Source organism: Raphanus sativus, unplaced genomic scaffold, assembly GCF_000801105.2.
Source record: "Raphanus sativus cultivar WK10039 unplaced genomic scaffold, ASM80110v3 Scaffold3029, whole genome shotgun sequence".
Classification (NCBI taxonomy): domain Eukaryota; kingdom Viridiplantae; phylum Streptophyta; class Magnoliopsida; order Brassicales; family Brassicaceae; genus Raphanus; species Raphanus sativus.
In genome coordinates, this window is record NW_026618336.1 from 1 (window position 1) to 12655 (window position 12655).

Consider the following 12655-nt stretch of genomic DNA (forward strand, 5'->3'; position numbering starts at 1 on the left):
AAAGAGGATTAATGTTCAGCTTGCTCAAACTGCTGAAACTGTTAAAAGGCAGCAAGAGATCATTCGTGTAAAGAGTGTGATGAATCCTAGGGTTGAGCACTGTAATGCAACCGAGCAGAGCCGTGAGAAATCTGAGGAAAAACAAGCGGAACAACTGATCGTTGAGACTGTTCTGGGCGTAGAACAGAGAATAGAGCAGTCTGCTAGCTCTAGAGTGACTGCTCCCGCGACTTCTCCCGCGACTGCTCCGCGACTGCTCCCGCTCCCGACGGATCTACTGATATTCCACCAGTGCGAGTCTATGTCCCTAAGGTTCCCTATCCGATTCCACCTAGACACCTGAAGGTGTTGCCTAAGGTTGATGACCCTGGAAAGTTTGCTTTTCCATGTTCCATTGCTGGAGTAGAATTTGAAGAAGCTCTTTGTGACTCTGGATCTTGTGTGAATCTTGTCTCAAAAGCGATTGTAGAGAAGTTGGGCATTACTGAGGTTGAGCCTTCTAAGGTGACTCTGACTTTTGCAAACTCTTCCAGAGCAGTTCCTTATGGCACCATTCGCAACCTTCCTGTCCAAGTTGGGGACTGTGTTCTCCATACTGAATTTCAGGTTGTTGAGATGAACAAGGATCATGAGATGCCCTTGATCTTAGGAAGGACATTTATGGCTACAGTGGGAGCAATCGTTGATATGCCTAATAAGAGAGTCTCCTTCTCCCACATCAACAAGAATGTCTTCTATCAGGCTGTTCCCACCAGATTTCAGAAACTATACGCCTCTTGCATCTCGGTGTTCAGTGGAGAAAAGCTGAAGGTTGTTCCAAGGACGGAGCTTGGTAAAAACAGTGAGTTCAAAGAAGTCTTGAATGGAGATCCTCAAACTGATACCAAGAAACTCAGTGGGAATGCAAGGGTGAAAGAGAAAGTCCAGAAGAAAAGGGTCAAAGGAGATCCTACTATGACTTTGACACCTCACTGGTGTGATGAGAAATTCATTGAGTATGAGGTAAAGTGCAAGGGTACCTCTAAACCTTTCTCTAAAGTCAGAGTTATTCTCACTGATGAGCTGAAAGAGAAAGGAGAAGCTGATGTGAAAGGGTTGTTGAGCAGAGTTTTGAAGCTGGACATGTCTGATTGTGGAGCTTGTTTTGGAACAAGCCCTCATGCTCAACCCGACTGATCCCTGTCACCAAGTCAAGCTAGTGACTTTAACCAAGCGCTTGGTGGGAGGCAACCCACTGGTAAGTGTAAATATAACTTGGTTTTGTTTTTGTTTGCTTATTTTCGTTTTAGTTTATTGAGTTTCAGGTCAAAAAGCAGAAAAATTCGAGATACTTCGAAAAATTCTGGGTTGCAGAAACAGAGCTCCCTGTTCTGCAGGAGCCAAGAACAACCGCCCAGGTGAAAATCTGGCGACAGAACACCCAGAATTTTTCGGAGCACCCGCTCCAGGTAAGTATCTCGACCAAAAAAATTGTAAATTCTGGTTTTCACCTTCTCTCTGATTTATTTTCACACCGAGACGTTGTGAAGTAAGTCTGGGGGAGGGTCTTCGTCGTTTACTAACTCGTTTCTTTCTTTTGTTTTTCTCTTGAGTCAGTTTGAGTCAGTTTTTAGGATCGAGTCAGTCAAAGTTTTGTGGGAATTAGGACCTTATTCTGTGTTGGTCACTAACCACCTCGTGCTTTAGTTGTCTTATTCAGTGACCTTAGCAGTGGCGAAAGACACACATGTGGACCCGGAACACCCTGACATATCTCACTTGATTCTCCAGAAGTTCTCAGCCGATCAGGTTACACTGGGTAGACTTAACTCCAAATAACTTGAACCTAATCTTGACTGAAATTCTTCTTGTTATGGGCACTAGATCAGGGAAACGAGAACTACACTCAGGACTTCTTATTCTTTCTATCCATCTTGTTGTTCCTGAGTGGCTAGCTCATCATTAGCTAGTTCCAACCCTGAACCTTAGCCTTTATTCCACCTTCATGCATTTGTTTTTCAGTGTTATATGTGCAGATATGTGCAAAAAGGTCGGAGAGGAAAGGATCGACGCAGCCTCTTACTCGTTACTGCTGCACAGATTCAGCCAGAAGGAGAACAAGCAGATTAAGGGAGCAACCTCTCCATAACCAATGAGTTGTGCAAGAACACGGGTGGAGAACCAGAATGATTTGAACCAGAAGAACCACCAGTGGCAATCCAAACATCACATGCTACCTCCTTCTTCGTCACCCCACCATCTTATAAAAAAAAAAAAAATCTTTCATTTTATTGAGCATATGGTGATGGAGAAGGAGAATAATTCAGGATACACGAGCCATTGGGAAGGTCGAGCAGAAGAGTAGGTATCAATATGAAGGGATGAGGAGCAGACAGATGAGCGGAGCAGTCTGATGATTGTTCCCGAACGAAAAGAACAGTCGCTCCTGAGATAGCAGCTCTTGAGATAGGAAAACGAGTAAGGGGCTGTGGACATCAATGGAGCCGTCCTCTCACGACTATTTTGCGCGATATCCTGCATCCACTACGAAAAGTTGGTAGCCCCTAAACACTCTTTAGCTCCACCATAAAATTAGCCTGTTCCACACCTAGCCCGTCTACCCTGAATAGTGCCTGTGATGAGAAGCTCACGCTGCTCTTAAATGAATGTAGGGAGTTCTGTCTCGATAGTGTTGCTTTTTCAGGTTTGAGATGTAGAGTATGGAGCCGATTTTCGAACAGCAGTCAGTGGGGTTGTTGTAAGGGTGTGTTGTCATAGTTTTACTGCTTGTATGGTTCAGAGATTCGTGGTTAAGGTATGGTTGCTGAGAATAGGAGAGTTTCCACACTTTCAAACCTTTCTCCCTGTTCTTGATACTTGGCCTTGTTCGAGGACAAACAAGGATCTAAGTCTGGGGGAATGGTATGCTTATTGACAACATCTCGGGATTTGCCCTAATTATCCTCTTTTTCTCTCCCAGCCGCCTGTGGCTTTGATATATCATATTTTCTGTTTTCTCATTATCATACTACGCTATTCTAGACACAAGAAACCATTGGAGATTTTTAGATTATTGGATTTGCTTATTGTAAAGGGAGAAGGATCTCTCTCTCTCTCTCGTTTTAGAGAAGATCATCCTGAACCCTCTCTTTGTTTCTGTTATATTTATGCAGTATTATTCATCTATGAACTCTGTGTTTTCTCTGTTCATGGCTGAGTAGTCGGCTAGCTTGTCTAGGGTTCTAGGGTGTTGATTTCGTGAGCTAAACATAGATAAGTGAATCCATTGATTGTCTTCATTCATAACTGTTCTTACTGCTTGCATTAAACTGGCCGCTTAATGTTAGATCATAGGTTTAATCTGATCATCAAAAGTGCTTAGGTTGCTAGATCTGTTTTGAATGAGCATTGCATCCCTAATCAGCGAAAGTAGATATTAGGGTGTTTTGTGAACCTATCGGACTTGATCTCTATTGCTTGCGATCGCTTCTCACCTCAACGACAGTTAGACGGTGAGATCGATCAGCATAGGGAGCAGTACCACGACAGTGGACTGTTCTACTTGAGTGATCCGAGTTCTAGACTGTTATTATTAGCACTTGAATAATTGTTTAGCTCACAAATATTAGCATCCGATGAAGTAACCCTAGGCTGGCTTCTCTTTAATCTGAATTCACATTTACTTTATTTTATTTGCTGCTTGTTACAAAACTCAAAACCCCCATATTGTTTTAGCTTAATGTTGATCCTATAGAAATAAAGTGTAAGAGTTGGTCTCTGTGGATTCGATCCTAAAGTGCTACATCGACATACCATTCGATTGTGGTAGTGTGCACATTAGGTTAATTGGTGTGCGTGAACACGAATATCATTAATGTATGTATATATACTTAAATTAATTTAATTACTCTAAAATAAACAAATCAAATAGATATTCCTATATTTATTCTGAAATTATATCTTAATAAAATATTTTCATATCTTTTTATTTACAATATAAATACATATTCCATTTTTTCATTAAAATAAATCTTTTAAATATTTAAGTAGTTTCGTGTCTATTTAAAATAAATGTATATTTCATTTTCACTTAATTTTTTAAAAATATTTAGTTAATGTTGTGTTTATTTTATATTTCATTTTAACTAAACAAACTTTTAAAATATATAATTAATTTAGTAATTATAACTCCTCATGTACAATTTTGTTTTAAACTGTGATATTAATTTAATATAATACTTATCGATAAAAAGTTTATCTTTAACCAATAAGGTTTTTCATTTTAGAATTTGTATCACATGATTTAAAATATGCTATCACTGAAAATTAAAAAGAAATTATTGCATGTGAACTATAAAGTTTTTGTGTTTTAAAATATTATATTAAACAATTAGTAGTATTATAAATAGTATAATTAATTATGTAAAAATAATAATTATATGTATAAAAATAAAATAATCATCCACACGGTTACGCGGATCAAAATCTAGTTTTATTTTAAAATAATTACAACAAAATCATACAACTACAGACCAGCATCGCTACAGCCCAAAGTTTTCTTTATGCACGCGAAGTATTTGTCTTTACTAAATTTTGTTTTGTTTGGTCTGCATCATTTGATCGACCTAATTTTTATTTTTTTGGAAACAGTCGACCTAACTATTCTGCATTAATCACACTTGCTCCACCTCTATTCAATCTGCTTTGTTGGCAGGGTCCTAGTTTTACAAAACCACAAACTAAAGAAAAGACAAAACCATTTTAATATATTGTAATGAGGTAATAGAGATAGATGTATGGATGAAAAAATACAATCCTCAGCCACTAATTCTCCATCTCTATTTTAAAGATATCTAAAATAGCACTTAACTAACGAACTTTAGGACTGAACTTACCCTCACAAAATGAAAGGCCGCAGTGGCCTTGACCAGCTTGAGCTCATAGCCGGGTCTGCTTGTTGGTACCACCCATTCGATTGTTATCATTTGACCTATAGTTCCTTATTTGGATATTCTCACATTAAAAACCAATTTCATATATTTTTAGAAAACCAATTTCACAACCAGGGGCGCAAACCTAGCTAAAGGGAGGGTGTGGCACGTGCCATACTCTAATTTTTTATTTTCAATTTTTTTTGTTCAAATTTTAGGTGAATACTCCTAATTTATATAATTATTACATTATCTGCCTTATGTCAAATATTTATATATTCTTATATTATATTAATACCAAATTATGCAGCTTATGGAGAAACGGATTAAAGGAGATCTTCAGCTTGGTGCAGAGCGTACCATCGGACATGGATCTCATAGGACGGCTTGGAGAGGTGCAGTCAGGCGTGTATTCTCACAAGATGGTAGAATTGTCGGCTGTATAATCGTCTTTGTAATATTCTCATCATTATAATAGCATAATTAATCGATAATAATCGATCGAGACGTTAAAAAAAAATCTTTCTTTCACTATGTACCCCATATTTTAAAATTTGTTGGGTCTGCCCATGTCCGAAATATATATGGCATCAAAAACACAAACAAAATGATTCATATGAGAAACAAAGTTTAGTCATCATTCCCTGTCCGAGAATGGACTTAGAAATATTATCTAAAATTAGCAAAAAATCTCAAAAATAATTTGTGAAGAAAAAAATTACAAAAATGGTAAACTCAAAATAGTGGAGTCGTAGAGGTCAAAATTGAATATTCCTAATATGGACGACGACAGGAAAAGCGTAACGAGAGGACCTAAAGAAACGAGAAAAACAAGGAAACTGTATTCGATTAAACTATAAAAACTTCATTCAACAATTTAAAAGAAAAACGAAATGCAATCCCTAAAATAACACTAAAAACTTATTCGTTTATTTACACTTGAAAAAAAAATCATAAACTTCATTGATTAACAAAGTTTATTAGTAATGAAGGTAGGGGTTAAACTATTGGCCGTGTGCCTATGCCTCGCGACGGCAACAGTCGTGATGGTCCAAGCGGAGGATCCTTACTTTCACCACGTGTGGAACGTAACATATGGAACCGCATCTCCTCTCGGTGTTCCACAACAAGTAATTCTCATTAACGGTCAATTCCCTGGTCCTAACATCAACTCAACTTCTAACAACAACGTCATCGTTAATGTCTTCAACAACTTGGACGAGCCTTTCCTCATTACTTGGTACGTTATTCATAACAAACCGTCATCTCTACGTGCCCCCTTATCATATAATATCATTAGCTAGGGATGGACATGAAATATATATATATGGATAATTCGCGTTCATTTAATGAGTTTGATTTGTATATCAGATGAGCAGTCGAAAAAGAATAATCGAATCGTAAAATAATGGAATGTTAGATGAATAATCAAATAGGATTTTCTCAAAAGAATCATAAAAACCAAGTAAATCAGTGACGGTTTGTTGTTTCTAATTAGAATATCACCAACACATCTTTATGTTTTTTTGGGGTGAAATATGTTAAACACATCTTTATATTTGACTCTACTGTTATACATGACATTTTTCTCTAACATACTATTTATTTGGTTCTAAAATCGAAGTAATTGATATTTTTCTTCTATTTAACATGAAAAATATTATTTCTCTATGTTTAAAAATATAGCATTTCTTTATTATTTTGGAATACCTTTAAAAAAATTACTCTTAATTATATTTTAGAGAAAATATAAATATACTGGAGATGGTGTTACATGTTTAACATGCCAATAATATACAATGGGTACCAATGATAAAAGTAGAATCAAGTTTTTGATGGATAATAATGGGAAAAAAACAAATTTTAAAATGTGTAAAAAATGTATACATCACCAACCCTTTTTAGTCGAGTGTGTTTTGATTTAAATTTCTAATGCTACCAAGCTTCTAATTAGTTTTTTTTTTTGGGAAATATCTAAATAGGAACGGAATCCAGCATAGGAAGAACTGCTGGCAAGATGGAACGGCAGGAACAATGTGTCCAATCCCACCGGGTAAGAACTTCACATACCATTTCCAGCCAAAGGATCAGATCGGTAGCTATTTCTACTACCCGACCACCTCTATGCATCGTGCCGCGGGTGCCTTTGGTGGCCTCCGTGTGAACAGCCGTCTCTTAATCCCTGTCCCCTACGCTGACCCTGAAGATGACTACACTGTCCTTATCAACGACTGGTACACCAAAAGCCACACTCAGCTGAAGAAGTTCCTTGACAGTGGCCGTACTATGGGCCGTCCAGATGGCATTCTCATCAACGGTAAGGCCGGAAAAGGCGATGGCTCCGACCAGCCTCTTTTCACCTTGAAGCAAGGGAAAACCTACAGAGTCCGGATCTGTAACGTGGGTCTCAAGACATCTCTCAACTTTAGGATTCAGAACCACAAGATGAAGCTTGTTGAGATGGAAGGCTCACATGTTCTCCAGAACGATTATGACTCGCTTGACGTCCATGTCGGTCAATGCTTCGGCGTGATTGTCACGGCAAACCAAGAACCTAAAGATTACTACATGGTGGCTTCCACAAGGTTCTTGAAGAAGGCTTTGGCTACAACAGGCCTCCTTCGCTACGAGGGAGGCAAAGGTGTTGCTTCTCCTCAGCTACCTGCGGCTCCCGTTGGCTGGGCTTGGTCTTTGAACCAGTTCCGCTCTTTCAGGTGGAACTTGACAGCCAGCGCAGCTAGACCTAACCCACAGGGCTCTTACCATTACGGAAAGATTAACATCACTCGCACCATTAAGCTCGTGAACACTCAGGGAAAGATCGATGGTAAGCTTAGGTACGCGTTGAGCGGTGTCTCTCATACAGACCCCGAGACCCCCTTGAAGCTCGCTGAGTATTTCGGTGTTGCTGATAAGGTTTTTAAATACAACATTATTTCCGACAACCCTACCTCAGATCAGATCAAGAACATCAAGATCGAACCCAATGTTCTTAACATCACTCACCGCACCTTCATCGAAGTCGTGTTTGAAAACCACGAGAAGAGCGTCCAGTCTTGGCATTTAGATGGATACTCCTTCTTCGCTGTAGCGTGAGTAACACTCTACATCCCTTTTCTTTCACTACAAATAAACCTCTAAATTCATTTTATTTAATTGCATAAAAAGGGTTGAGCCAGGGACATGGACACCAGAGAAGAGGAAGAACTACAATCTTCTAGACGCAGTGAGCCGACACACAGTCCAAGTGTACCCCAAGTGTTGGGCTGCAATCTTGCTTACATTTGACAACTGTGGAATGTGGAACATTAGGTCGGAGAATTCCGAGAGACGATACTTGGGACAGCAACTCTACGCAAGTGTCTTATCGCCGGAAAAATCTCTCCGGGACGAATACAACATGCCGGAGTCAAGCCTCCAATGTGGTCTTGTCAAGGACAAACCTAAGATTAACCCTTACTAGATTCGGACCCGCCCTAAAGGGCGGAAATTGATTTGTCAAATTTCAATTAATAATATATGGTATATATAATATGTGTATATAATATTATATATATTGTGTAACATTTATATATATATACATATTAGACATATATATAATGTTTTATTAAATATATATAGAATTTAATAGTGTTATAATTTGTGTTGTACTTGTTATTAGTTTGTATTTAATCTTTTTTTATTTTTAGTATAATAATTTGCCTTGTCACACCTTTTACCTTTTAACTTATACACATAGTTATGCTCTTTTTCAAAAAAAAAACGTATACACATAGTCTCGTAAAATGTAATATATAAAAAACATATTTAAAAAATCTACTGACCATATGCCACCATTATTTGGTTGTTTGAACAAAAAAAGTCATGTTCTTGCATAACTGTGTATGTTGTGATATGATGTAGGCAAAGAGTAAATATATGGAAGTAAAGTTAGTGATACGAATATGAGCCTATGTTGGTCTATGCCACAATTATTTGGTTTTTGGAAGATCAATGAGCATAAGCATACACGGTCTTTGTATGCTTACGTTGTAAATGAGTCGGATATTTTTTCTCTTATGTCTGGAATGATATGAAACTCGTTGATTTAAGAGTGGTTCAGTTTTATATGATCTAATTATATTAAGAGATTAACCAAAAATATTATAAAAGTGTTACTGGTTAGGTTTAACTAATCTATGTTGGTTAAGATTTGGTTTAATTTAAGTTGGTAGGTTGCATTGTATAAGAGGCATGATATATTCTAGCAACAATTATGAAAGAGTCCAAAATTTAAATGAGAACTTCAAATAGTAGATAATCCCTAAATTAATAGATTAGATGCTGGAGCATAATTTTGTTCTTTAATATTTTTATTTAACAAAAAGAAAGTTTGTTTTTTCTCTTGTTGAGACCAGCTTCCAACCGAACGGATTGATTATATGTTTTTGGCCCCTTTTAACTATTTAAGTCAAGTTATTAATTCGACTTACAACGTATATATGTGTTGTGAATGCAAACAAAGTCTCACGTTGAAAGTTAAGACAAATAATGTTTGTATATAAAGGGATATCTTTGATTAGTATGAGATTTTTTGGAAAGAAGTCCAAAACCAAATCTATGCAGGTTTTGCCTTCGAACCCAAAATGGACATTGTGAATTCATATTTACATGAATTAAATTATATGTATGTTTTTTTTTGAACACAAACTTCCATTAAAACTCAAATATTCGAACTACAAATAAGGGAGGAGTTTAAATAAACTCTAACAATGACAAACACTAAAGCATACAAGTTAAAAGTAGAGAGACCTCTAAAATAGATAGACAGCAAACTCGAAGCAAGGCTCGAATGCATCAAAGCAAGTATCACAGCAACGCCGGAGACTTGAAATTTAGTCACTTTATATTGTGACGTTAAGATCCAATTGTATGTATGTTTATCCCTTCAGTTTGTCTTATATTCTTCAACACAATGAGTTAATTAATCCCACGTTATACTTTACTTTAGCGTTCTTCTATTTTAAAACCTAACTAAAAGATTATGATCAATTTTGAAAATGCATGAATATTTTCTAACAAATTTTAGTTTTTACAATATTTAGTCATCTTTATAATATTATTTGAGAAATCAATTTCATACGTATCGATATTAAATTGCAATGATTAATTATAAAGATACTTTAATGAACTAAAAATAATATGTTTAGTTACCAATATTAAATTGCATTTCTTTTTATTTATATATTTTCCAAGTAATATATATAGAACATGCCTTAGGGTCAAGTAGCAGTGGACGGACCTATGACATTAACACATTTCAGGTTCGATTTTCCTGATATACGAAACTAAGTCACATTGTTCTGTTCAGTTAACGCGGATATGAATCCATACTTTAGGAATTAGGACTCACTTGAATCCATTTAAATGTCTTAGAAAAGAAGTTTATCCGCAGACTTACGACTCTCCAATTCAACCAGATTAAAAAAATTAATTACAAAAAAAGAAATACATAAATAATAAAAAGAAAACATTTATTAAAGGAAATCATTATGGATTTTGAAAACGAAAAAATATCATACACAATATATGATTTCATAAGAAGTAGTCTTGATATTAAAAATAAGTTTCCATTTAAAATAATCTTTATAACACAATATATATTTTAAAACTAATAGAATCTTTAATTTATATTAAAATATTCCTTTTCAGATGATTACTAATAATTAAAATAACGTAAACTGAAATATCTTCAATGAACTAAAAAGATCTTAGAATTAATAATTATCGACATGTTTCCTTTATGCTTTAAAGGTTTGCCTAATATTTTATCGTAATTTTCAAGAAAATTATTTACACTTTATTTTTATTTATTTATCAAATAACATTAAAATACCTATAAAATTTAATATTAATATTTTACTTATTTAGTATGATTTGTAAAAAATATTTCTCAATAATAATTCTTGGTATTTATTTTAAGATTTTTGAAAGTAGCTTAGTATTTTATTATATAACATTATTACTCAACATTATTATTTGTTTATCTGGATTAACCATCTCTGACTGTTGGAAATTAAATAGGTCAATTTAAAGACAATATGCATTAAAAAAAGGGATGACTACAAGATTGTATATCTTGTACATAATAGTATAGATCACCAGGGATATAAAAAGGGTTTACATCTTTTTTTGTTTGTTAAGGTTTTACCATCTAAAGGTTGACGCATAGGTAAAGAAATAGACGACCCCTTATCCCCATGTATACCTATGTACCATCGGGTATCGCACGATCAATCTTCGGTTCATCATTCTGGTTACCTGGTAAACTCAGAGAGAGTCCAGTCATATAGATCTGAGTCATATCAAGGTGTGGCTCCAACGAAGGAGAGAAAACCTGAGAGGCCGAAGAGCAAGAAGGTGGCCTGCCTAACCGAGAGGTCCGATTGCTAGGATCTTGAGACATTGAAGAACTTGACCGATTCTTTAGAAGGTAAGACTTTCTGCGTTGAATTGGTGCATGGTGCACATGATTACCGAAGTATGAAGTCACCAATGACTTCATATTGTCACTTCTTCTCTCCACATGCTTCTTTACTTTGCACCCAGAGAATGTGCATTTGTAGTAACTCCTGTGAAAACCATTTATACCAAAATAAAAATATACATATTTAGATTAAGCATCGAATATCTAGGTTTTGCCAAAAGCGTGTGACTAATTTCGGAGTAAGCAAGCCTCATGGTGAAAAAATATTATACAACCTCGCATTTGGGTTCCCCTTGATGACTTTCTGACCATATTTTTTCCAGCTATAACCATCGTCAGGATTGTTTTCTTCCCTTTCCATTTGAATTATGATGACTGTTTCATGGTTACTGCCCGGTCTTGTGGCTCCAATCATGTTTGATACCTCATCTTCCCTGCAAGAGAATTGTGTAATTTAGGTTAATTTAATCTAGATGTTGAGTTTATTATACTATAGTTGATTATACGATGTTAACTTGGGACCTTCTTTTTGGATATGAAGGTTCGACATTTAGAACATCAACAATGGTGTGATCTTCAGGAGCCTGATCAACGTCCATCCGCTGATGAGGAAGACCGTTGTTGGAGATCATCATTGTTGCATGATCGCTACCAAAACTTTCCATCTTCTCTGGAAACCCGAAAATGGCAACTGGAGAAGGAGAGACAATCTGGAAAAAGAAGTAACCAAAGAAAATAAACAGTTAGGGCTTAGGATTGGGATTTTTCAGTTGTTTTTTTTCCTCCTGGAAGGAACACCGAGGCCTAAGATCTAACAAAATATAGTTTTATCATTCATATGTGAAGTTTGTATTCTACGGTGAAAATCAAATGTAAAAATTTAAATATTGTTTTTCGTATGGAGACATCATTTGTAAATCGATTATGGCAAACAGGTATGATAAAAAATCAAACGTGATAAAGAAAATAACAGATTATGTGATTATCGATATATATAATCTTCTATTTCATATACCATACCCAATTGTTTAAAAAATAACATACGTAACTATATTCCCAAATATTTGATCAATCTACGTGTTTTTCTGTTTTTTGAAAAGTTCAATTACATGTTCGTTCAACTTATTTTTTTCGTTCAACTATTTATCATATGATTATTTATCACCTAGTATAGAACAATCATAAACATATATTGTTACTTACCTGTGAAGAAGAGTTAGAGAATGGAGATTGCAACAGTGCAGGGGGGCTAACTTTTGCAGTCAGTCTGTGGCCGAGA

At 35.7% G+C, this 12655-nt stretch overlaps 2 protein-coding genes across 2 annotated transcripts; one reads left to right on the forward strand and one right to left on the reverse strand.

Moving 5' to 3' along the window:
• The first annotated feature begins 5806 nt into the window (after window positions 1-5806).
• On the forward strand, window positions 5807-8373 carry LOC130506240 (L-ascorbate oxidase homolog). The gene is made up of 3 exons (XM_057000870.1): window positions 5807-6150; window positions 6893-8002; window positions 8079-8373. The coding sequence occupies exons 1-3, from the start codon at window positions 5897-5899 to the stop codon at window positions 8371-8373; spliced, it is 1659 nt and encodes a 552-aa protein (XP_056856850.1). The 5' UTR covers window positions 5807-5896.
• A 2593-nt stretch (window positions 8374-10966) lies between these two features.
• Window positions 10967-12054, reverse strand: LOC130506241 (probable WRKY transcription factor 10). Its single transcript, XM_057000871.1, has 3 exons — window positions 11899-12054; window positions 11652-11810; window positions 10967-11521 (listed from the first exon to the last, which is right to left on the reverse strand). The coding sequence occupies exons 1-3, from the start codon at window positions 12039-12041 to the stop codon at window positions 11158-11160; spliced, it is 666 nt and encodes a 221-aa protein (XP_056856851.1). The 5' UTR covers window positions 12042-12054; the 3' UTR covers window positions 10967-11157.
• Window positions 12055-12655: the final 601 nt, after the last annotated feature.